General features: G+C 41.1%; 1 protein-coding gene across 1 annotated transcript in view; it reads right to left on the reverse strand.

Annotated features, from left to right (window-relative positions):
• The window catches only part of LOC126456266 (odorant receptor Or2-like), a 117,012-nt gene that overhangs the window by 75,134 nt on the left and 14,499 nt on the right, over positions 1–27,379 (reverse strand). Inside the window, exon 2 of the mRNA XM_050092018.1 lies at positions 396–1,205. Within this exon, the coding sequence (XP_049947975.1) occupies positions 396–1,205 (810 nt within the window). The remainder of the gene's footprint in view (positions 1–395; positions 1,206–27,379) is intronic.

Consider the following 27,379-nt stretch of genomic DNA (forward strand, 5'->3'; position numbering starts at 1 on the left):
TGAGAAGCGTACGAACACTTCGACTGAAATGTGCAGGAGCTCCATCGTGCATGAACCACATGTTGTGTCGTACTTGTAAAGGCATATGTTCTAGCAGCACAGGTAGAGTATCCCGAATGAAATCATGGCGGTGAATCGAGGAAGTACAGTACATACTGACGAAACTAAAATGAGCTCTAACATGGAAATTAAGCGTTTCCGGACACATGTCCACATAACATCTTTTCTTTATTTGTGTGTGAGGAATGTTTCCAGAAAGTTTGGCAGTATCTTTTTGTAATACCCTGTATAATTTCATATTGTGAAAGTTCATACCTGTCTTCCCTCCTAGGTGCTTGTTACACGTAAATAGCAACGAGTAAAGAAATAAATAAAAAAATTACTTACTAACATACCTTAAGATATCTTGGTGATACTGAATACACAAGCGAAGCTCTGTGTACATGTCTCGCTGAATATCCGACGCCTCCACACTCACGTCTCTTTCGAAGTTTCTCGCCGACCCGGCGAGGTTAGTGCGAAGTTCCAAAGCGTTTATGCGGGACGATAGAATTCTCAGTTGTACGGAGACGTGGACCATGATGGCCACGAAGAAACAGTCGACGCTGACGGTGGCGAAGGCGAGCAGGAAGGTGCCGGCGCACTGCAGGGTGTAGGTGGCCGCGTAGACGGCGAGCTGGCTCGTGTCGAGCCACGACAGCTGCACGAACGGCAGCCTCCGCTCGCCGCGCTGGGCGATCAGCGGCATCGGGAACCAGACGAAGGACAGCAGGAAGAGGTAGGTGTGCAGGAGGAACGTCAGGCGCACCGCCTTCTTGTGGAACGCGTCGAACGCGGCCTGGCGGCGGGCGTCGGCGCGGCGGTGTTCGGCCTGCGCGGCCACCAGCCGGTCGAGGCGGCGCACGAGCGCGTAGAAGCGGCGCCGGCCGCGCAGCAGCAGAGCCACCTTGGCGGCGCCGCCGCTCACGGCGAACGCGTTGGTCAGCGCCAGCGTCGTCTCCTGCAGGTCCTCCGAGCCCTGGCCGACGCCCAGCACCACGAAGGCCATGTGCGTGCCGCACAGCGCCACCACGAGCGCGCTGAAGGCGTGGTAGGCGCTGCCGCGGCACGCCGGCCACACCCCCAGCAGGCACAGGAAGCGCACGTTGTGCTTCAGCACCGAGCCGGCCGCGCCGCGCCACGTCACCACGCGCTCCTCTCCACACCTGCAGGGGTTAGACAAAAGTATGCCAACACCGCGAGAAGTCCGTGCAGGTGCTAGCCGAGCCTGCACTTTCATAGCGAACGACACCTGTGCAGTGTTCTCAATACGTTACAAGTCTCAGTGGTGGTCATAACAGTGTTCTGACTAGTTGTGGGTGCACTGTGAGGGGGTAAGTGTATGCGAATGTGGGCAATTTGTCGGTGCTCATACGGTGAGTCCTTCCGTAAGATAAGTGACCGGAGTGTTTGCTTTCAGACGTTTCGTGCCGTACACACCACCGTTAAACGAAATTTATCTGAACAGGACACCTTGTAATATTTCTGGCTTAGTCAACCATCATATTAGGCTCCAAGATGCTGTTCCCAGAGCAGTGGAGATACAAGAAGTATATATACGGTGCGTCAAAAAAATGTATACACACTTTGAACTGTCATAGACAATTTATTTCCCGTTCTACAAGGTTAAATATCTGTGAGAAAGTAATGTTATGTTTCATGAACAGGTGGCAGCAGTGGCAAGGAAGTAACTGCAACATGGCGGACGTGCGTTTGAGCTTTGAAGTGCGGAAGCAGATAATTAAGTGGTACTGGAAGTTGAAACACGTATGTAACATTGCAGCGATGGCGAGGCATTGTAGCATCTGTGACCAGAGAGTATGCGCTTGACCGCGCGAGTGTTGCGAGCGGTTCTCAGTCTGTCAGTCAGTCGTTGCGAGTCTGTAGCTCTGTCTAGTTGAGGGCAGTAGTCTGTCAGTAGTCGTCGCGAGCAGTAGCTCTGTTCAGTGGCGTGCAGTACGCTAGTAGTCATCATGCAGAGCGGTCGGTCAGTGGTAGCAGTCCAGTGGGATTGCGTGATGTGGTCTGGCGACAACACTGGTCAAGATGCTGAATGAGGTATACTGTTAATTAAGATAATCATCGGATAATGTAAAGTTTAATTATTGTAACTAATTTTCAACAAGTGCCCCCAATAATAACTTTGATTTCAAAAGCAATTTTACATAAAAATTTTCATTTTTTATTGAAGTAACTATTTCGTTCCACTTCCCCTAAACAAAGGTTTCAGTTTTCAATTAGATTACAAAAAAAAGGAATATTATTATTTGCAATGCAGTTCTTCCAAGCGGTGCGCAACAACAAGAGCAGAAATTTGACTAGGTGTTGCAATGAGGTAAGAATTTAATTTTGATTTTTTTGCACAGGGCCAAAGACCGATATTTCGGTTTAATTGAATAATCATTATCACTGAATGGACCTTAATTTTTTTATGAAGAACTTATACTTGAGTCAGATTGCGATTCTCACTTTTATTGTCATTAAATTTAATTGCAGGGAGGTTACGTTTGGCTCACATTTCTATTAAGTATTGTCATTACATTCCTTTTAAATTTTTGTGGGGAGGTTACACTTGGCGACACCCAGCCCAGGATCGTATTTCGTTGAGAGTCTTTTGAGCAACAGTCAGATATCTGCTCTTATTTGCTTAGATATAATTAGGATTTGGCGCAACGCTTTTACTAATCTTGTGACTTTCTCTCTACAGGTCAACGGCAATTCGTTACTCTGTTGTATTTGTGTTTGTTGCTTTTTGCATCTGTGCTTATTTCTTTTGTGAACAATTGTGACTATTGTAAAAATGCCGCGAAAGACTGTGAATAGTGTATCGCGAGGTATTTTGAATGAAATTACCCACTTAAACAGCGTGACCGATAGTAATTATGACACGCAGTGTAATGATGACAATCCTGCGTTCACTGACAATCAGTGCGTTCTAACAATTAGTAATGATGTAGACCTTAATGATGAACAAACGAACTCGATGGTGTCTTGTGTTGATTTGACGACAATTGATGACGCGGGGCACACTATTGTAATGAGCGCTGCCCTGCTTAACACAACCGATTTACTAAATTCACGTGACGAGCAGACAAATTTGTCTAATGAAAATGAACAGATCACACAAAGTAGGACAGATTTATTTAATTCCGAAACAATGACTGATAGTATACATTTGACTGACAAACCTTTTTGTAAATCTCAAAATAACCAAATGGTTACAGAAAGCGAAACAATTCCAGATCTACCATTAAACAGCACAGATAACAGAGTAGATGATTTTGGCCGGGATCACATTATAGCAATTTTACGACTAATGGCTGAAAGACTGGAAAACGGTTTCAAACAAAGTGAATTAATTAATGGAAGGTATAAACAATCGAATGAAGAACAAGACAACATTAATAAAAAAATCAAACAACTTAGTGAACGGAATGAACAGGTTAATGAACAGATTGAAGCCATTGCCGCGCATTATTATGATAATAGAGGACAATTACGTGTGGATACTAAGACTTGTGCTAATAACAGTAATGAAGAAGTTGGCACTGTTGCACAAGAATTAAGTGGTACACGTGTAGACACAACAGAATCACATAAAGACAAGATTGATGCAGTCACTGAACAATGTTCTGCGAACGAAACACAGATACACGAAATTAATGCAGTCACCGAACAATGCCCTAAAAACGCAGTACAGATTCGCGACGAAGTTAATTTAGAGTCAGTGGAAGTTTTACACACTGTGAATACGGAAGTTGTTAATAAAAGTGAACGACACAACAACCAAATTGACGAAAGTGTTACAGTAACAGAATTAAAAACTGTTTCAGTCACCAATACGTCACAGAATCTGCCACTTTGCGAACATTTGTCTGACTCACGCAGCGTGTATAATGTGAACAATTTACAGAGACTACGCGACTTAAAATCCGAAAACCACGCGACTTAAAATCTGAAAAGCTACGCAACTTGAAATCCGAAATGACACAGACGAGCGGATTCACACACAAGCCTAAACGAGTTCTCAAATTCAGTGGCGAGAGCGTTGATAATAAGCAATTTGTATTTGTAAGAAAATGTAAAGAATTTAATAATGACAGAACACAGGTACACGCTTTGAGCTATATACGACAATTTGTTTTTGTACTTTCACCGCTATTGCGTGTAATGCAGAAACTAGCTTTGAACCAGATGCGACAATTTGCTATTGCATTTTCATCAGCATTACGTATTATGCAGAAACTGGAATTAGCAAGAATACAACAATTTGCTTTTGAATTTTTACCGCTATTGCGTGTAACACAAAAGCTAAAATTTATTTGCAGTGCGTAAATGACCTCAGGGGATTCATTACGCTTTAATGAATATGTGCCGTAGCGAGCATAGGGCCCCGAGCTGTAGTAGTGCTGTTTCATCTTTAGTTTTCTGCACTGCTGGCTTTTCTTCTTCTATCCTTTATATCTATCAAAATTGCTCTTTAACTATTGCTCTACCTAGAATTAAGAAAAATATGTAATGAAAACCGGATATGACAAATCTTTACCGAATGTGACAATATTCAGTAGGCACTCCCGTAATGACAACTACTGCCGTAATTTTAATAACAGATAAAATCGTAATCATCAGTATGTGTAAAATTATTAGTAACAGGAACTACATTTTGGTAACAATAGACCTTTTCACCACAACAGCATGAAAGTCAACCGCTTAGCATACCTAACCAACAATGCAGTCTACAAGGTCAACCAAACTTTAATGTTTCGCCGCGTGCACGTATAGTCCCTGATACAAGAAATAGTAACGTACGGCAGCAAGGAAACAACTACGTACAAAGAAGTCAGTATTTCAATTCCTATCGTAATGCACCGTATAGGAATGACTATTACGACAGACGTAAAAACGATGAGCACAATTATCAGCGTACATATAACCACAGTCGGTCTCACCAACAGCAAAATCATACGCAAGAACCTATTCTCATGAATGAACCCGACAGTAGGTACCATCCAGAGCGTAACACGTCTGGAAGAAGTAATAGGACAGTTCAAATAGTTGAAAGCCGCAGAATCCTCCTAATAATAATAACACGTCAGATAGAATCTGACTAGATACTGTACAGATCGCATCTTCCAATAATACAAGCACTACTTCAGACACGCAAAATGTTATTCACGAAAATGTAATTACTTTTGACGACATCAGAGACACTCTCTTGCAGGAAAGACCATTTGTTCAGAAAACTATTTCACATCCTGTTATCGAAATTAAAATTGGTTCATCGAAATTTTCAGCGGTAATTGATTCCGGATCACCTATATCAGTAATAAATGAGGAGACTTTCAACGAGTGCAACAAAGAGAATACGTATCCGACATTACCTTTAGGCAAGACGAAAGTAAAAGGAGCAGTATCGAGTAAAGGTGTAGACGTTAAATTACAGACGCATTTATCATTTTGTATTGGAGGTCATACTTTCCACTCTAATTTTTGGATTGTTCCTTTATTGACAACAGACATAATTTTAGGTACGAATTTTCTGGTACAACACGACGCAGTCATTGATTTTCAGAATTCTTATTTAATGTTAAAGGATGAAAATATACAATTTGCTATAGAATTTCAGCACTCACTATCTGCGGAAGAGCAAACAATTAACCACACAGAGGTCATTTCCGCAACACGTAACATAGACTGTAATCCCACATTGTTCACGGATACGTACGTACACAACTATAATACTCCAGACGAAGCTGACTACGACGTAATGCAAATGATTTCCGATAAAGTTAGACAAAGCAGTGCAACTACAGACGACGAACGAACGCAATTACACGAAATTCTTTTACAGCAAGCTCCAGTTTTTGACAACATTCCTGGTACTATGTCCGGTTTTATGTATGAATTTCAAGTCAAACAGCACGATACATTTAAAGCTAAGCATTATCCTATTCCGTATATTCATAGAGAACAAGTTAAAAAAGAATTGCAGGATATGCTTGATCAAGGAATTATAGAACCAGCAGTTAGTCCGTACATAAACCCGTTGCATATTGTTAAGAAAAAAGATGGCTCACTTCGCCTCGTACTTGATTCACGTCACATTAATGACATTATTATTAATGAAACTGATCGACCACAGACACTAGAGGAACTTTTACAGAAATTTCACGGTACTGCTATTTATTCTACACTAGATTTGAAATCGGGATTTTGGCAAATTCAACTTCATCCGAATTGCAGAATATACACAGCATTTCTTTGTTTCGGCGACTGTTATCAATTTTGCAAATTACCGTTCGGCTTAACTATTTCTTCTGCAGCTTTTATTCGCGGTTTGAACACAATACTTCCGACAGAACTTAAAGACAGAATCACGACGTACGTAGACGATATTCTTATCGCAGAAGCTAACTGGTCTGAACACAATATGATTCTTGAACAACTGTTACAAACTTTTCATGCACAAGGACTTACAGTTAACCTCAGTAAATCGCACTTTGGCAAAACTTCCATAAAATTTCTTGGACACGTGATTTCAGCAGAAGGCATTGCACCTGATCCGGAAAAACTTCAAGCTCTACGTGACATTACCGTTCCTACGACGAAGAAGCAATTACGCAGTTTTTTGGGCTTAATTAACTTTTTTCGTAAATTTATTCATTATTCCGCTTTAGACACGCCTAGACTATGCCAATTGACAGGTAAAAACACTATTTGGTCTTGGGATAAGCAAGCACATTCTGAATTCATGAACCTGAAGCATGCTTTGTTGAATGCACCACTTTTATCGCACCCAGATCTTACTAGAAATTTTTCCATTGCCACCGACAGTTCCAACACCGCTTTAGGCGTACATATTTTCCAGGAAATTGAAGAAGATGGTTCAACAGTAATTAAAAACATCGCATTTGCAAGCCGCATTCTGTCACCTGCTGAGCGAAATTATTCTGTTACAGAATTGGAAACATTATGTGTTGTATGGGCTTTTACGAGATTTAGGCACTTTCTTTATGGCAGACATACCACCGTCTACACAGACCACAGAGCAATACAATTTTTGCTTTCAGCTAAATTTACTCACGACAGATTAAGCAGATGGAAACTTTATTTGCAAGAATTTAATTTTACGATTGTTCACATTCCCGGCACACAAAATGTTATAGCAGACGCACTATCGCGTTCTCTCGGCAACAATCAGCAAGACGTAGCAACCAACTTCTGCAAAACAAATTTCAGTGTCATGTACATTCAGCAAGTCGCATTTGAAAACTTTATTTCATCGTCACTACAGGACATAGCGCAAGAGCAAAATAAGGACAATGTGTGGAAAGAAATTAAACACCTTTGGCAAGATAGGAAAAATGTTACGATTAGGAACCACTACACTGTACGCAATGACATTCTGTTTCGCCGCTCTCATCCTGACAGCAACAATTGGTTATTATGCATTCCTGACGAACTGGTTAACAAATTAATTTGGTACACTCATTTAAGTTACGCACATTACGGAGCACGAAAATGTTTTCTTATACTGAGACAGAACTGTTATTTTTCCAACATGGAGAAACGTATACGACGAGTTTTAGCGTCTTGTAAAATTTGCCAGAAAGCTAAATCAGACACCATTTCACATATTCCTCCATTATATCCCATTATACCTGTTAAATTAAGACACATGGCCGCTGTAGATATTTTTGGTCCGATTCCGAGAACTAACAGAGGTTTTTGCTACATCTTTGTCGCTGTTGAGCTCACTTCAAAATTTGTTACTTTCACTCCGTTACGTAAAGCTACTGCTAAAACTGTTTCGAAAGCATTTGTAAAACATTTTCTATTTCATGTAGGGCATGTGATGAAAGTAATTTCTGACAATGGATCTCAATTTCGTAGTAGCGTATGGACACGCATGTTACGAGCCAGAAACATTTCTCCGATCTATATATCCAAGTACCATGCTTCTTCGAACCCCTGTGAAAGATTAATGAAAGAAATTGGTAAGCTGTGCCGAATATACTGCCACAAAAGACATATTGATTGGGATACACACATACTCTCATTCCAAGAAGTAATTAATTCCATTCCAAATGAATCCACTATGTTATCTCCGTCTGTTATACTGAAAAACGTTGAACCACCAAACAAAATTAAAGAATTAGTAAACTTCCCTAAATGTCGTCGACTAAGACACCACGAAATAATTGACATTGCACTGAACAACATCAAACGTGCCGCAGAGCGCCGGAGAAGACAGCAAAAACAGGTTTGTAGACGCCGAGACTTTCACGTTGGACAGAAGATATTAGTACGTACACACTATTTATCCAGTAAATTAAAAGGTAAGTGCAGCAAATTTGAACTTCTATACGCAGGTCCATATCGGATTCGCAGCATCCCTCACCCCAATGTTGTACACGTCGAAACTTTGAGAACTAGAAAATCGAAAGGCAACCACCATATCTCAAACATTAAACCGTTTATTGAATGAAGACACTTTATGATTCAACACACTATGATGCCATTTACTTATGCAATTATTTCACCTGACTAATTACTGATGATTATCGCATTTTTTCTTGGCAAGTGCCCGGCAAGGTAAGGTTAGCAGGTCGCTTTTCTTGTCGTTACACATCAGATTGTGCACATTTTCCATTTTTTTTTTGTGTATATGATTGTACTCCAGTTTTGTTTGTATGCACTGTGAAATAGTTAAGATATAACACACCTGTTGACTTTGACATTTTTTGCCTTATGACATCTCAACATCGTGACTGTTTTACATTTTTGCTGCTGCATTGTGATATTATCTGTACATTTTGCATCTGAACACTGTCAATGTCTTTGACATATTACGTTTTCTGTCATGTTATGCTGTATGGTTAATTATGTTACCATAAACCAGTCATTATTTAGTGGGTATATGATTTAAATGCAAGACATTAATCTCTGTTCATCAATTTCAGAAAGAAATGATGCGTGTAAGAAATAAATTCAACAGAAATGGGAATTTCACCTACGGAATAAACGAAAGAAGATGCAATAACTTTATGAGGAAGAGTAAATGGATCAGGATTAACAAGCATTAACAAGAATATACTATACTCATCGTAGAATAGCAGTCTTAACTAATTTTTTCTTTCAGAATACAAGGTGATTGATGCAGGCTGTCAGACTGAACTACACATCTTAGTTTTAGTGATGAAATATGATAGAGATAAGGAATAGTTGTATAATGAGTAATGAAGTGATTTTTTGCAGATGATAATGAATACTGATGAATAATGATGAAGGATATGGTATTATGAATAATGAAGTTTTTATTTACAGGTGATGATAATAGTGAAGTTATGATAATATGGATAATGAAGTGATTGATAATGAAGTTTTTTCTTTACAGATGAGGATAATGTTGGAGTTTTATATTTATGCTATGTAGTTATTTAAGTATTTGTTGCAGTTTGTTTTGACAGCAGGTGTTATATTGCATAGTAGGATGACGGAAAGTTTTGGAAAGGACAGCTATGGAACACATTTTTATACACATTTCACTACCTGTTAATTCGAAGTTCACTACTTTTCAGCATAGTGTGCGTTTTTTCTTTCAGGTCAATAATCCATTTTGTATTTTTTCCAGGAGATGCTTGTCATGATACTTACTAAAACTGTTACTTATTATACCTGTTCTAGTACTTGCATTTTTATTTTTTTTTACCCATTTGTGTTTACCATTTATAAATGTAATCACATATACTGCCTTGTTACATAACCTTGCTACAGCTGACTCATGACGAATGACGTTACCTATCCTCATTTGCAGCAATAGGTCAAAAGCAAAAAGTGTTATGCCTCAGCAATTAATTATCGATCCCAACGCAATGCATTGCTAACAAAAAAAAATGTATTAACAGTCCCAAATAGTGATACCAGTTTGAGAAAATTCTGAATAATACTGATTAGCTCTGAATAGTATGTCACTTGAGTAATGTCTTCTTAATGAGACAACAAAAATACACATATATATAAAATAACGCTTAGTAACTGGCTAGTAATTGCCACTGTTATTGTAATGAGACTACTTATAATCTCCATGATTATTAATGTTATGACTATAATTAACTGATTTTTAATAATGACTTCGTAATGATCTGAATAATACTGAATGAGGAACAATGCTTTATACTATTCGATACCTGATGGCCACTGAGTGCCAATAATTAGTGTCACTTAATGAATTGTTATTAATTATGCCATTAATTAGCTCTTGTTTTCAATGTTCATACTTTGTAATTGGAAATGAATGTGACTGTTTAATAATGCTTTGTAATTAGAAGAAGGCTAATGATTCTTACTAGATTGGAATGACACATAATTAATTAACTATGCTATTGTTTCATAATGCTTTGTGATTAGGAAAAAGCTAATGATTATTACTATTGGAAGACAAATGATTAATTAACTATGCTATGCTTTGTAACTGGAAAAGAATGCGATTGTTTCATGATGCTTTGTAATTAGGAGAAGGTTAATGATTAATACTATATTGGAATGACAAATGATTAATTAACTATGCTATGCTTTGTAACTGGAAAAGAATGCGATTATTTAATAATGCTTTGTAACTAGGAAAAGAAGATTACTGATTCTATGTAAAACAATTAATGAACATTTTTCTGTAATACTACATACATGGTACAGAAATGTTCAATAACTGGGCTATGAATGCCGCAAACTACTACTGTAATTGACAAAATTATGTGACTTAATGTCCTTCACCTCATGAGCTAACTACCCTGAATTACTGCGATGTCCATTTGTCCTGTTTATCCTAGTGATCATGGAGCACTATCTTTGGTTCTGCACTAATTCTACGTTGGCGTGCCTTGTAAAAGCGTGGTGTTGACACGACATGCTGTCCACCACCGTGAGCGATGAAGACGTTATTATGGTCCCACTGTTTGGTGTACCTAATGTACTTCCAAAATGAAAACATGGAATATTACTACGACAATTCAGTGTCTTGGCTACGCTGATAAATTCTGATGGGAAAAGAACTTCAAGTTGTGTCACTTGGTGTTGTACTTCTGTGGAAAGATATGGACTTTCAGAACAGCTGTGTGCAATCTAAAGTGCTACAACCATGATGCAATCCTTCCCTTTCCTATCCTAATTCTTGTCACATAGTGAAATCATTTTTTGCTAACATCATTTATGTTCATGGCTATACATTTTTTCAATTCGCTAAACTCCAGTGCGAGTACACTTATGTCACTGGTCGACATGATTTTTTTTGCTATTATGTTTATTTATTGCCAAAATGCTAAAGACATTTTTTTGATTTGTTCTGAAGTACAGTATATGTGCACTTTTGTCTTTTATATTGTATATACATTTTTTATCTTCTGAACTACAGTGCATGTGCACTTCTGTTAGGTGTTAATATGTTTTCTACTGAACTTCGGTGCCTGTACACTTTTCTCATTTTTCAATATGATTTCTACTATTATGTATATTCAATACTTTAATGCGAATGCACTTATGTCATTTGTTACTAATTGTACATACATTTCATCAATTACTGATATGTTCTCAACTGCAGTGCATGGGCACTCATGTCACTTGTCAACATAATATTTTGCCAGTCTGTTTATTTGTTCTGAATATGCTAAAGAATTTTTTTTTCAGTGCCTGTGCACTTTGTTATCTGTCAAATAATTTGTATATACATTTTTCTGATTTGCTACTATGTTTTGTACTCACATTTTGTCTTTGTCTGATATATTTTGTACTTAGTGCGTGTGCACAACATTTAAATATTCTGTAAGTTGTAGAATTTTGTTAATTAAAGAAAAATTTTGCCGCGCTTGGCAAGTCCAAATGACTCACCATCGCTGCCAAATTTTTGCCCCCCCCAGTGGAGGGTTATGAAACACGTATGTAACATTGCAGCGATGGCGAGGCATTGTAGCATCTGTGACCAGAGAGTATGCGCTTGACCGCGCGAGTGTTGCGAGCGGTTCTCAGTCTGTCAGTCAGTCGTTGCGAGTCTGTAGCTCTGTCTAGTTGAGGGCAGTAGTCTGTCAGTAGGCGTCGCGAGCAGTAGCTCTGTTCAGTGGCGTGCAGTACGCTAGTAGTCATCATGCAGAGCGGTCGGTCAGTGGTAGCAGTCCAGTGGGATTGCGTGATGTGGTCTGGCGACAACACTGGTCAAGATGCTGAATGAGGTATACTGTTAATTAAGATAATCATCGGATAATGTAAAGTTTAATTATTGTAACTAATTTTCAACAAGTGCCCCCAATAATAACTTTGATTTCAAAAGCAATTTTACATAAAAATTTTCATTTTTTATTGAAGTAACTATTTCGTTCCACTTCCCCTAAACAAAGGTTTCAGTTTTCAATTAGATTACAAAAAAAGGAATATTATTATTTACAATGCAGTTCTTCCAAGCGGTGCGCAACAACAAGAGCAGAAATTTGACTAGGTGTTGCAATGAGGTAAGAATTTAATTTTGATTTTTTTGCACAGGGCCAAAGACCGATATTTCGGTTTAATTGAATAATCATTATCACTGAATGGACCTTAATTTTTTTATGAAGAACTTATACTTGAGTCAGATTGCGATTCTCACTTTTATTGTCATTAAATTTAATTGCAGGGAGGTTACGTTTGGCTCACATTTCTATTAAGTATTGTCATTACATTCCTTTTAAATTTTTGTGGGGATGTTACAAAGTTTGAGAATGTAGCTGCGGTTCGAAGGCAGTGGAGAGGTCAGTGTGGTACAGAACCACCTTCGAGGTTAACAATTACACGTCTACGAGACAAATTCGAAATTCGTGGAACAGTGTGTGATGTGCATAAAGCTCGATCAGGGCGACCTCGTACAGCTACAAGTAATGATTCCACAACTGCGGTCTTGGAGCTGTTTCAGCGTTCGCCTAAAAAATCTTCAAGGCGAGCGGCACATGAGAGTAATGTATGTGCTAGTAGCGTGCTACTCATTCTGAAGAAAGGCAAGTTTCGTGTGTACATTCCAAGGCTGGTGAAACAGCTAAGTGACGACGATCCAGATCGAAGGTTAGAATTTTGTGAATGGGTTCAGGAGATGGTGAGACGTGAACCGGGATTTATGGGTAGCATAATTTGGTCGGATGAAGCCCAATTCGAACTCAATGGAACTGTCAATAGGCACAATTGTGTGTACTGCACTGAAGATAATCCTCAGATTACAGTTGAAAAGGCTGTGAATTTGCCTGGTGTAAATGTGTGGTGTGGTTTGTCTGCAAGGGCCTTTCTGCTTTGAAAGTACTGTTACTGGAGAAACGTACCTAACAATGATTGCTGACTCCACATTCCCTGCCATTCGTGCATTGTACGGTAATGATGAGTTTTATTTCCAACAAGATGGCGCCCCGTCACACTATCATAGGGACAAACGAGCATACCTGGATCACAATGTGCCAGGCCAGTGGATAGGACACAGGGGACCAATCGAGTTTCCTGCACGCTCTCCAGACTTCACGCCGCTGGATTTCTTCTTATGGGGCACAGTAAAAGATGAAGTGTACAAACGTAAACCACGTAACCTGGACACACTTTGGAATGAGATTCAGGCAGTGTGCACAGAAATCTCATTCGACACTTTGGTACGATGTACGGAATCAGTGGTGACTCGTACTCAGAAATGTATTGATGCTGAAGGCCACCAGTTTGAACATTAATCACATTTGCAAAGTACATTTATTTTTCCAATTGGACTTTAAGCTTTCCATTTCCAGAATTTTAACATCGTAGAACGGGAAATAAATTTTCTATGACGCTTCAAAGTGTGTATACATTTTTTTGACGCATCCTGTAGATGACGAAATGTGGTGTGAGGTACCTGTGACAGATGTTAGATTCGGTACCATTCCCGTGAGAAAGACCGCCAGCATAATGCTACTGCTCTGTGATTAGCTGCTGTGTTCGGAGCAAGGGCGCCAAAACGTTAAAGTATAGTTATTATTATTAGTTAAACTACTCATTGGAATGACTTCACTTTTTGATATAAATATCTCTCAACAGCTGACTATCAATCAGTCATTTTAGAATTATTAAAAACAATTTAAATCAAAAACAAAAGACTGACGAAATTGCAGACGAAGTGCTTCGGAAGCGTTCGGGTCACGCCTTTTCGGGTACGGCGTGCGAAGTGTTTCGGGCTGATCGTCACTCTTGATCAGGCAGTCGAGAAGATGTTGTCTTTCCCCGCAGGATGTGTTTGCCAGTATTCAGTATTAAAAGATTCACTCCGGTAGTCATGAGGCACACACAGACACGTGCCACAAATAGTGTAAAGATACATTTTCGTAAACATTGTGTTTGATCATGTACTTTACTGTATCAGAAGGTGTTGTATTAAGATCATGTAGTCTTCTCGTGTGGCTATATTAAAATACACGAATGGCATCCCAAAGAAGTAATACATTATTTCAGAACAGAACCTCACTAAAAGTCAGTTTCAGCCTCAAGATACAGAACCTACGACATCCATGCCCGAGGCATGATTCGAACCTGCGACCGTAGCAGTCGTGCGTTCCGGACTGAAGCGCCTAGAACCGCTCGGCCACCGCGGCCGGCCATCAACTTGAAGACAGCAGGTTAGTGAACTATAACAGAACCTTCGTATTCCACACAGTGCAGTGGAAACAACTACCCGTCTCACGTGTACTGCATGCACAGAGCAAATGTGCTCAGTGACACGTCATCTGCAGAGGAGGTAAAGGAGGATGATCGTTATTAACACCAACAATCAATTCGTTCTTCCTTTCTTGCCGTCACCTGTCGCCTCTCAGCCGACGTCCAGTTGCCGTATCGGCGTGCAAATTTCAGCGTTCGTCAACTATGAACGGCGGTGACCACGGATGTCTGAATGAGGCAGCTGCTGTAGAGGACCATATGCAGCAATGTTCATTGAACAGTCGTCGAGGACACGCCGTTATTATCCCCTCGGTTCATCTGGGTAGTCACTTGCTCAACAGCTGCACGTCTATTCTCCCATACACATCTCCGCAGCCATCATTCGTGCCTGTCATCTGCGGCTTGTGATGCACCAAAGTTGCTTCAGCGTCGGCTTCGGATAAGCGCCATTTTGCTGTGCACTGTATACTTTAATAACAGTGGCTTGCGAACAGTTTATAAACTTAGCCGTTTCGAAAATGCTTCCACCCATGACCCGAAAGCCAATGACCATATCCTTTTGGACAGCAGATAAATCCCTCTGTTTCCGCATTTCTGTAACCATAGCACTGTTTTCTGCATCCTCCAACACCCTTTATATTTCTTCCACTGCTATTGCTGCCACCTGCCATCTGTGAGTGATTATTGCATGATGACGTCGAACATAGACTGGACTCCATACCTCTGTCCTTGTCTGTAAATTACAGTTGTAAAACTAGCGTAGACAACATTAGGCTATCATAAGTGAGTGTAGACTATGGTAGTTTTCTTGCTAGCTTTGATCAGTTACAGCTGTACCCGTGTTGCTTGTACATTAAGTGCACTGCATACCTATTGGGTGTTACCTCATACCGATCTCTTTCTTTACATATGCGATCAGTGTCTTGCTAGATTTCCCTAAAAATTGGAAATGGTGAACCATCTAGAAATTGAATGAGGATATATATAGGACCCGGCAACCTAAGGAACATTTTTGTTCTACATAGTTACCCTCATATCAGTTACTTTAAAAAATATAGTATCTATAGTAATATTGAAATTGTCAGTGTTTAAATCAGGTTTTATTCGACAACTGTTGATTTGTAACGTGGAACAGAGGGATGTTGTAGTAAAAACAAACAAAACGATACGGATTTATCATACAGCGCTAGAAACGCTATTTCCTCAACAAAAAGATGAAACAGAAAAAAAACCAGAACACAAAAACATATCAAATATCTCTTCAATAGTCCGTCGAACATGTATAAAACATGTTTCTCTTATTCATAAGCAGCTTCCGCATTTACCAGTAATAAGTAGAAACGCTTGTCTTTGATATGATGAACATTCTGTCGAGTACAAAATAACAATAATAGTTATATATATAGGGTGAATCACCTAAAACTTACACCGCAAATATTGTACAAATGGAAAGTGCTAAGGATGTGCGCTTTTCACAGGATAGATTGGTAGTCAGCGGCTCGTACTGTTAGCCAATAAACAGACTGTAATAATACTTATAAAGTATATTTCTTGTGCAGACATACATTTTTTAAATGGAACAATGCCTATGACATTAACAGACTAAAAGTAGGGTAAATTACAATGGCAGTGCTGTTTGTTGCAGGACTCTTAGTGCGAGTCGTTTACGAGATATCGTATTTTGAAAAGTTTCCACATCGGCACTTGTTTGTGCCATTCAACCTGAATAATGATGACAGTCCAGCCCATAGTGCACGAAGTACTACAGCACGTCTTCACGAACTGTTTCCAGATCGTTGGACTGGAGGCAGAGGACCAGTGCCTTGGCCAGCCCTTTCCCCAGATTTGCCGCCTGTAGACTTTTTGCAGGGGGAAAGCTGAAAGACGCAGTCTGCCACGGCATACAGACTACACCCGATGATATGCAACGACATATTACTGCAGCCTACTTGGACATCTCTGCTGAAACGCTGGCACATGTGCAACAGTTGTTCCATACCAGACTGAAATGGTGTATTGCCACTGCCGGTGGTCATTTTGAACACAACCTGTAATTGTCAGTTCTCTCGTTACTGCTCATAATCCACATAGCTGGTGTATACACTTCTATTGTTCTTTAGTGTGTGCTGTCACAGATATTGTACAAGTGTGAGCGTGGGAACTTTTCGAAATACGATATCTCGTAAGGGACTCGCACTAGAACCCTGAAACAAACTCCACTGTCCTTCTAATTTACCCTACTTTTAGTTTATTAAATATAAACGTCGTGTGACTAGGGCCTCCTATCGGGTAGACCGTTCGCCGGATGCAAGTCTTTCGATTTGACGCCACTTCGGCGACTTGCGCGTCGATGGGGATGAAATGACGATGATTAGGACAACACAACACCCAGTTCCCTGAGCGGAGAAAATCTCCGACCCAGCCGGGAATCGAACCCGGGACATTAGGATTAACGCTCTGACCACTCAGCTACCGGAGGCGGACTTTTTAGTTTATTAATGTCAATAGGCATTTTTCTATTTAGAACAGTGTATGTTTCTACAAAATGGTTCAAATGGCTCTGAGCACTATGGGACTCAACTGCTGTGGTCATCAGTCCCCTAGAACTTAGAACTACTTAAACCTAACTAACCTAAGGACATCACACACACCCATGCCCGAGGCAGGATTCGAACCTGTGACCGTAGCAGCAGCGCGGCTCCGGACTGGAGCGCCTAGAACCGCACGGCCACCGCGGCCGGCTTTCTACAAAAAATACACATTCTAAATATTATTACAATATCTTGATTGGCTAACAATACGAGCTCCTGCACACCAATCCATTCTGTGAAAACCGCACATCGGTATCTCTGTCCATTTCTGCAATATTTGCAGTGCAAGCTTTAGATGATTCACGCTGTGCACCCTGTGTTTGAGTATGTAAAGTGCACCTACACAAAAAATAAGTGCTTTGGTTACATGAAAGCGCAGAAGTTACGTGGTCAACTAATTTTTGTTACTTATAAAATGCAGTTTATATTCTGTAAGGATATAAAGTAAACAATGGACTTACAATGACTGGTGTGCGGTTCTAATTATGTGCAGAACAAACAGACAAACAAACAAAGAGGAATCGTAGCCTCCCAACTTCTCTGTTGCACATTCATTTATGTTTCTTGCCCTAGAAATGCTACCAACATTACCGGTAATACTACCATTTACTACGTCATTTATGTAAAGCAACTTCAGCTAGGTCACAACGCGGACAAAAGCGCTTGTTGAGTGATAGTGACGGAAGTTCGTTGAAGAGGATTGTGACGAACGAAAAGAGAACAACTGCTGCAACAGTCATTGCTGAACTGAATGTCGCACTCGCCATGCCTGCCAGCACCGGAACAACACGAAAGGAGCTCCAGCAATAGGGAACTGCAGTTCGAACTGGAATTCCAAAACCATACATCAGTGATGCACATGTAGTAATGGAAGAACGTCATTTGGTCAGATGTGTCTTGTTTCACACTGTTTTCAAATTCTGGCCGAGTTTACATTCCAAGAGTGAAACATGGCGGGGGTTCGGTGAGGATTTGGGCAGCCATATCGTCGTATTCCATGGGCCCCATGGTTGCTCTGCGAGGTCGCACCGCTGACCTAGGATTATGTGACCATTTTGGCTGATTGGGTACATCTGATGGTGCAGTGTTTGTTCCCCCATGCTGTGCTTCAAGACGACAGCTCGAATAGTTCAGGACTGGTTACGTGAGAACAAGGATGAATTGCCGCATATTCCCAGGCCACGGCCGTCACCATATGTCAATATTATTGAGCCTTTGTGGTCTACTAAGGCAGAGAAGGGTGCGTGATCGCTATCCATGTCGATCATCGTTACCTGAAGTTGCCACAATTTTGCAGTCGGAGTGGTATAAGATACTTTTGAAAAGAATGCAGAACCTGCTTTTACCGTTCACGAGACAACAGGAGGTTGTCTTAGCTGTTTTGAATGCCAGCAGTTTTCATATATCGTATTAGCTATGGTAATGTGTTGGGTTTATCTTGCTGTTTCCATATTTTTGTACACCTGCTGTAGCAGTAGCAGTCACAGTTCTGTTCATCCGCCTATCATTTTCAGGCATTTTAACTGCACCATCACAATCTAAAGGGTGATTCAGCTGCCTCTACCGATGTCGTTTTACGCAACCCTCAATTCTATATCTGGCCTTCAAAAATCACTTGCGAGATTTTCATATTTGGTTGTTCGCTACGCGTAAGCTCTTAGTCCTGTAGAAAAAATGAGCAGGACCTTTTCGTAGGAAATTACATGTAGTTAAATTTTGTCCTGGGATGATGTGTTTTCGTTAGAGACCACTGTTTTCGAGTTATAAAAAAAAAAGTACAAAAGTGACCTCCAACCGCACTTCCACCCCAGCACCAGGCAGGATTTATAGTATGTTGCTCATGGCACTCCCTCCTAACAATGTACAAAAATTTCCTGCTCTTCCGATTGTACGAATTATTCCCGATATTTGATCTTTTTCGGTCTCTATTGCCTGGGCTATTACGCCACCAGCACAGTCGGCTGTTTCGTTAACATTGTTGATTCAAATGTACCTATCAGAGAAATGAAAGGAACAACTTTTATAAAAGCTACGCTAAAACTATTTACTTTGATGATTCGAGACAAACTTAACCCTTACAAGCACGGTAGTTTGGTAGTCAGAAGGCCCGAATAAAACATTATAATTGTTTCTTTCAAGCTGTTAAAATTAACAAAATTGTTACATAAAATTTACACGAGCGTCAGTTTTACAGTTAATAAGTGATCTAATGTGCCAGTGGAGTAATAAGGCCAGTCACTGAAGACCAGAAAAGGTTGAACATTTTTACAGAGAGGTAGGAGGGATTGCCATGAACATCATACTAAAAGTGCTGGCCGGTGGGGTCTGAGTGTGACTTCTGTCGAAAACGTATCCCAGTGCAAAATTTAAATACATTAAATTTTATACAAAAAAGTCCTACTCATTTATTCTGTAGGATTAACAGCTTTCGTGTGGCGAGCTAGAGAATATGAAAATCTCGCGCATGGCTTTTGAAAGGCATATATGTAATTTTGCGGTTGCGTAAAACAACATCGGTAGGGTCAAATGAATCACCCTTTGCGTCAAAGGTCTAGAAGCGATAGATCTCTTCATGGGGAACAAAACTTTTTAGAGAGAAAATGTTCACTGACACTTTCCAGCGACGCTAGGCGTGCTTTAATATTCACCGACTCTGGAACAATAAATTTCACCGTACTATAAACCGTTCATCATAAGAATAAACCTGAAGTAAACAAACACAAACGCGATGATTGGTCAGAAGCTGTAGCACACTACACTGGTGTTGTTACACTCTTGGAAGTAGGTCCTACTTATGTATTAGATATCTTATTACTGAGTTACGTTAAATGAAATTATAAGATATTCAAATGTATTAACAGCCATCAACTACGTAGCTTTTATTTCAAAAATCGTGTACAGTCACAGCCTCTGCAGCGTTGTGCTCTGATTGTCGCGCTGTTAATGCGCAGTATGAAAATGGTTGAGGCTGCTTTCTGTTTCGTAGTGAAACACGAGCGTGGAACACGGGACCCCCCCAGTATCATATTTTTTTCTCGTTCAATTTGAAATACCTTCATCTCATATTTATAAAACTCATCATCATTTTTATGAATAATGCACGTCTTCTTGTTTCTAATTACATATTGGACGCGAAATTTGTTTCCATTTCAAATAAAAATTCTTAATTATCGATGAAAGACTGTTCCCGTTCATAAAACTTGCTTAAATTAAGAAAACAAAACAATTTAATTTTTTAAGGCAAATGAAAACCAAATCCTCTTTATCTGGACTATGTCCATCGTCTTATACCACAGATGTAGATAAGTATCATAGAAACATGAAAAACCATCATTTTCACAGTATGGAGTACATCAGACAAATGCATTTTTACGTTTGCTACTGTACCATTACAATATGAACCTAACAGAACTGATCTGGAGCCAAGCTATGGGATTTGGCCCGAGAAGTAAACAAACTGTTTAGCTGGTAGACGTACTGGAACTAACGCACGCAGCTTTTCACACGTCACCGCCACGCAGGTTTTTCACATATCACCGCCGAGCGCTGGTGGGATATAGAACGGTTCGTCATAAAAGAAGAAGAGAAAATGCTGCGCCTGTTTGGCTTCGTGGATTCTGTTGTTGATAGGCTCGTTATCAACGTAGCAGGTGACACTTCCAGAACTGAAATGTATTTCTCGGATTCGGACAAGAAAGGAGCTAAGAGATTACCAGACGACTGACTGTAAGTAATACCTTCAGTGGTTTCAATATTTAACTGTACGGTGAAATCCTTCAATACTCTCTTACGTTACACACAGCTTACGCAGAAAAAATACCCTATTTTCATTGCTCTTGTTTTTAATTACAATTGTACGTTAGCTAAAACCTATAACGTGCTGCGCTTTTCGTCTAGACGTCTACGGAACGTATTGCTGGAGATTTGCAGTGTATTATTTCATTCTGCTTAAAAATTAAATGGCATTCGTAGCCGCATTGCTCCTCTGCTCGTCTCTTTTTACGTGTGAATTGCAGCTGGCTCGTCACTGCAGGCTAGCTGTACCAGCTGACAGGCCAATGCTGTCCAAGTTATGCGCCGGTAAAGCTCTTGTCCCGTACTATCGCGAGTCGACGTGCGCGTAACGCACAGCACGACAAGTACCCTTATTATCGTACTTGACAGTACTCGAGACAGCTTGGCTGCAGTTCCACGTGAAACGGAAATCCAATGAGATTTCAACAAACGCGGAAGAATACACAGTGCAATGCTTACATCAGTTTTATTCTTATCATAAATGGATTATAGCAGACACTACAAACCAGGTGTACTGCATACTACCTACCCCACAGAAATTGTGTCGCTATTCAGTACTAAAGGATCCGTGCCGACTTGTCCCCGAGCAAGTAACGCGCCTATGGTCAACGTATGGAACTTCTCCAGGGAGTCATGTAGCTTGTTTCCGATGCACCACTGCCACTTTGCTGTCAACAAATCTTAAGGACCGGAGAAAGATATTTTAGTGGTGGATTAGGAATTTTAATTTTCGTTTTCTTATCTCCCTTCATACGAAGCAAATGACTGGATAATAGGCAACAAAGAGGCATACACACACCGCAGTGTGCTTGTGCCCTGCCATCTCTCAGGGGCGTAACCATTGCAAAAGGACGCGAACATTTTGTCTCTGGCGAAAGTTGTTCCCCATGGCGCGATCTATCACACCTAGACGTTCGATGCAAAGGCTTTGAAAATACTCTGTATACACTCGGTAATGATATTTGTCTTAAATAAACCACCGCAATTTGCGAAGAATAGTGCTATTAAAACCCATGGAGAAGAAATAAAAACTTTGAGGTTCGCCGATGACATTGTAATTCTGTCAGAGACAGCAAAGGACTTGGAAGAGCAGTTGAACGGAATGGACAGCGTCTTGAAAGGAGGGTATAAGATGAACATCAACAAAAGCATAACGAGGATAATGGAATGTAGTATAATTAAGTCGCGTGATGCTGAGGGAATTAGATTAGGAAATGAGACACTTAAAGTAGTAAAGGAGTTTTGCTATTTGGGGAGCAAAATAACTGATGATGAAGTAGAGAGGATATAAAATGTAGGCTGATAATGGCAAGGAAAGCGTTTCTGAAGAAGAAAAATTTGTTAACATCGAGTATAGATTTAAATGTCAGGAAGTCGTTTCTGAAAGTATTTGTATGGAGTTAGCCATGTATGGAAGTGAAACGTGGACGATAAATAGCTTGGATAAGAAGAGAATAGAAGCTTTCAAAATGTGGTGCTACAGAAGAATGCTGAAGATTAGATGGGTAGATCACATAACTAATGAGGAGGTATTGAATAGAATTGGGGAGAAGAGGAGCTTGTGGCACAACTTGAGTAGAAGAAGGGATCGGTTAGTAGGACATGTTCTGAGACATCGAGGGATCACAAATTTAGTATTGTAGGGCAGCGTGGAGGGCATAAATCGTAGAGGGAGACCAAGAGATGAATACACTAAGCAGATTCAGAAGGATGTAGGTTGCAGTAAGTACTGGGAGATGAAGAAGCTTGCACTGGATAGAGTAGCATGGAGAGGTGCATCAAACCAGTCTCAGGACTGAAGACCACAACAACAACAGTGCTGTCCATATCTACAAGACTAGAAGAAAAAAGGTTTTATATTACTCCTTATTAAACCTGTCAGTGGCTCAGAAAAGAGTTCAATATACACCAGCAAACTTTTTTGATGATTTGCGCAACAACATAAAATGACTGACAGTTAGTAAAGCAATTTTTGTATCTAACCTAAAATCATTTCTCCCAGGTAATTCCTTCTGCTCCAGAGACGTATTTTTATTTAAAAAGTCGCATCTTGTAGCAAAAGCCAGCCCAGTCTTAAGCCTATTTGCATGAGTAGGACAGAAAAATTACACATTCATTATTGTTAAATCTAGATCAATGTACTATTTATGAACTTCTAAATGGCCAGTATGTAGTAATACATCTAAACTAATAGTGTGTACATATTCTGTAAACACACTTGTTCCACAGCATTTCGATATAAAAATCCTTCAAGTGATCTATTGAACATGTAATGAACTGCCTTTACAAATATCTTGTACACGTCATGGTACAGAGTGAAACTTCGCTTATATCTGGTGTCCTCTGAGGAAGCTTGTACGCCGTTTGATGTTTTAATCTATATAAATCTATAAATAATGTAGAAGACAATCTGAGGAACCCTCTTAGATTATTCGTAGATAATGCTACCGCTCACTGTCTAATAAAGTTGTCAGAAGAGCAAAATGATTTTAACAAGATGTCTGTATCGTGCGACGAGTGGCAATTGACCCTGAACAACTAAAAGTGTGAGGTCCTCTACATGAATGCGAGAAATTTCGGTTACACAATAAATCATGCAGATTTAAAGGTTGTTTATTCAACAAAACACTTAGGGATTGCAATTACGAACAACTTAAACTGGAGCATCACATAGATAAGATTACGAAGAAGGTAAATCAAAGACTTCGTTATATTTGCAAAGCACTTTGAAGTACATGTACTAAAGAGATTGCCTACACACTGCTTATCGATTCTATTCTGTTGTATTGAAGCGTGTTACGGGATCTCTACCAGAAAGGGTTATGGAGGAGATCGACATTGCTCAAAGACGAGTTACTATCACCAAACAGGGGAGAGTGTGTAACTGGTATGATAAGCGAGCAGGAGTGGTAATCATTAAAACAAAAACGTTTTTGTGTGATTTTAGATTCTCCCGCTGCAGGAAAATTTGCAGTATTTTTCGGATATTCCACCGGCTGAATATTCGAGAAATGTTTTTAGAAAAGCGTTTTTCGTTGCGGGCGAGATCTTTTCACGAAATCGCAATCACCAAATTTCTCCTCTGAACCCTGTTGACTAGTAAGTGGTCCGGCTGATACGTATACGGTGCTACCTGGAGAGAGACTTCATGTTTTACAACCGTGTGCCAGTCCCACCTACCTGCCAGATCCACCGCAGGCTGCTCCTTCCTCCAAAACAACTTGACTGCAGCTATGCCGAAACGTTTCATATACTATCTTCTCCTTTGTACATACACAACTCAAAGTTCCCCATGTTTGAGCTAATCTAAGGAACTGCTGTAAGGATTTTGATATGGTTTTCATTAATATATGCTCTGCTCCATGAGGAAGATTTGTGTAAATAATTTATAAATATTTCGTGGAAATACGCGTAACTATGATGAAAACGATGCCGTTGCCATCTAGCAGTGAATGGCTGAACTCATTGAAATTGCATAAGGTTGCCTGAGGGCAGCGCAGGCTTGCAAGAGCTGCCACTAGCGGGAGCTGGCACTAGTATGAGCAAGGACTTTTGCTGACTTCCCAAGTGACATGCGATGCAGGGCGTATCCGATATTAAGCTGATAAGAACAAACTTTAAATCGTTTAAGTTAAATGAAACTGATGATATTCAGTTACCTTACATTCTTATCTGAGTTTTAATCATAACTCTATGCGTTAGGCCACGAATAAAAATATCGTTACTCCAGACAACTTGTCTGGGTGTACATGCTTGCTGGGTGTACATGCTTGGTGGTACCTGTGGAGAGGCTAATGCGTGGCGTCACAAAGTTGACCCCTCCCGTTCCGCTCTCCAATCCATGTCACTACCGCCTGCAAGAGCCCTCCTACCTGTCCACAATGAAAATATTCCCACTTCCTGAAGAACTGCCGTCCGCAGCTCGTGGTCGTGCGGTATCGTTCTCGCTTCCCGCGCCCGGGTTCCCGGGTTCGATTCCCGGCGGGGTCAGGGATTTTCTCTGCCTCGTGATGACTGGGTGTTGTGTGATGCCCTTAGGTTAGTTAGGTTTAAGTAGTTCTAAGTTCTAGGGGACTGATGACCGTAGAAGTTAAGTCCCATAGTGCTCAGAGCCAATTGAACCATTCTGAAGAACTGCCCTAACCTCGCCTCTTCCCCCTCCTATAATATCTGTAATCTGATGCCTCTTCCTATCGCCCTATCTGTCTCACCTCAGTATTCAGCAAGCTCTTGGAATCCATCCTTACCCGGCACATCCATCATCATCTCCACCGACACCACCTCCTTCCCATCACACAATGTGGCTTTCGACCTTCCTTCTCTGCCGACAACCAACTCCTATGCCTCACTCATCTCCTCTCCCTTCAGCTTAACTCCCATTGCTCTGCCATTTTTGTCTCCCTAGACCGCGAAAAGGCCTGCAACCGTGCATGGCATCCCAGTATCCTGTTTGAACTCCAGACTTACACCCTTACTGTCAATTATGTCCATCTGGTTGCCCCCTTCCTCTCCCACTGCCCCTCCTATCCATAACGCCGATTACCAAACCTTCTACCTGTCCTTGGGTGTGCCCCATGGCTCTGTCCTCTCCCCTTCCCTCTACCTCATGTAAACATCAGATATGCCCCAACCGCCCCCCCCCTTCCAATCCAACTCCTGCAGTATGCTGATGACACCACCTTCCTTGCCCTTGCTCCTGCCCTTCAACAGTCCCAACGCTTCTCCAGAATCACCTTGACCTTTTTGCCACAAGGTGTAATCCTTGCCACCAGATTCTACCCCAACCTGTGGAAAACCTCCCCTATTCTGAGGTTCCCCAAACCAGGTGGTTCCTCAAATTCAATCCTTCCAAGATCCAGGCAATCATCATAGGTCATACCACTCGCTCCTTCCAGTTCCTTGATTTTTCCTTTACATCTGCGCCCATCCAGTCTGCCTCTCCCCCATTCTCACATACCTTGGACTCACCATTGACTGTCACCTCACCTGGATCCCTCATCTCCACTCTATCCAATCCAAAACTCACAACCCCCTCCATCTCCTTAAACTCCTCTCTGACTGGACATGGGGGTTGAACCCCTCTACCATCCTCCACACCTACAAATCCTTAATCCGACCCATCCTCTGTTATGAGTCTCGCCTGGATATCCGTCCCTCCCCCCCCCCCCCCCACACACACAAATTCTGTAAGTCCCTCGAGATCCTCGAACGCCATGCACTCTGCCTTGCCTTCCGTATATGCCTCCCGTCCCTCATGTGGATCCTCTATGACCTTCTTCCTTTCCCCCATCTGCTCCTTTTCCTCGAACATATCCGAGTCCTCTACACTTCCCGCCGACTTGATCCCCCCCATCCCCTGGTTGCTCTTCTCCTCTCCAACCCCCACCCGCTGCCGTGCCTCCCCCTTTGTGTCTCCCCTACCCTCCACCTCTACACCCTTCATCTCCTTTCCCAAGGTGGCTTCCGTCAACTCCTCCTCACAGATGATGCCCTCTCTCCCTCCATTTATCCCTCCTGTCAACTCTCATCCTCACCTCCCCCTCCCCCTTCCATCCTGTTTCCTTTTTCCCCACCTATCCTCTCTTTGACTCCTTTCTCTCCCTCGAGTCCTTTTGCTTTCCCCTCCACAGCCTTCCCCACTCCTTCTCACATCCGACTTGCCCCCCCTTTTTCTGTGTCCTCTCCCTCAATCAGCTCCCCCCTTTTGCTTTTCCTGTCCTCCCCTCTTCCTCCCCCCTCTCCTGTCCGGGTCCACCCACCCCAAGCTGCCTTCGAGGCTACTTTATAGTGCAGTGTTTAAGTGATGTGTGTCCCGTTTTTTGCGTGTCGCGAACAGACACCATCCTGTCACTAGGAGTTCTTTTTTTTTAACTCTTGCGTACAGAAACCAGACTGTCACCATGTTTTTTTTATGCCTGTCTAATTCTATGTGTTTTAATCAGCATCACCCAACCCTTTGTTTTGCTTTTACATTTTAACTTATGCCACTTTTCACCCTGTTACAGTTTTAACCAGACCGTTTTATCGCCTGTTTTTATTCTTTATTCTCTACTCATTATGTTTTTAAACTCTTCTGTAGGGTGCAGAGCGGCATATTACGCTGTACGCTGCTGCAAGGCAGAGGGAATCTAAATTCAATAAAGAAAAACAAAAAAAAGCCAGGGCGGGTCTCTCGTTCAGTAGGGGAGAGGAGGGTAAGATGACGAATCATTAATTTCATGGGGTTGCCTAGAGAGAGCAACACTTGAAAGACGTGTCTTGCTAGTGGGCAG

This window comes from Schistocerca serialis, chromosome 2 (genome assembly GCF_023864345.2).
Source record: "Schistocerca serialis cubense isolate TAMUIC-IGC-003099 chromosome 2, iqSchSeri2.2, whole genome shotgun sequence".
NCBI classification, from domain to species: Eukaryota; Metazoa; Arthropoda; class Insecta; order Orthoptera; family Acrididae; genus Schistocerca; species Schistocerca serialis.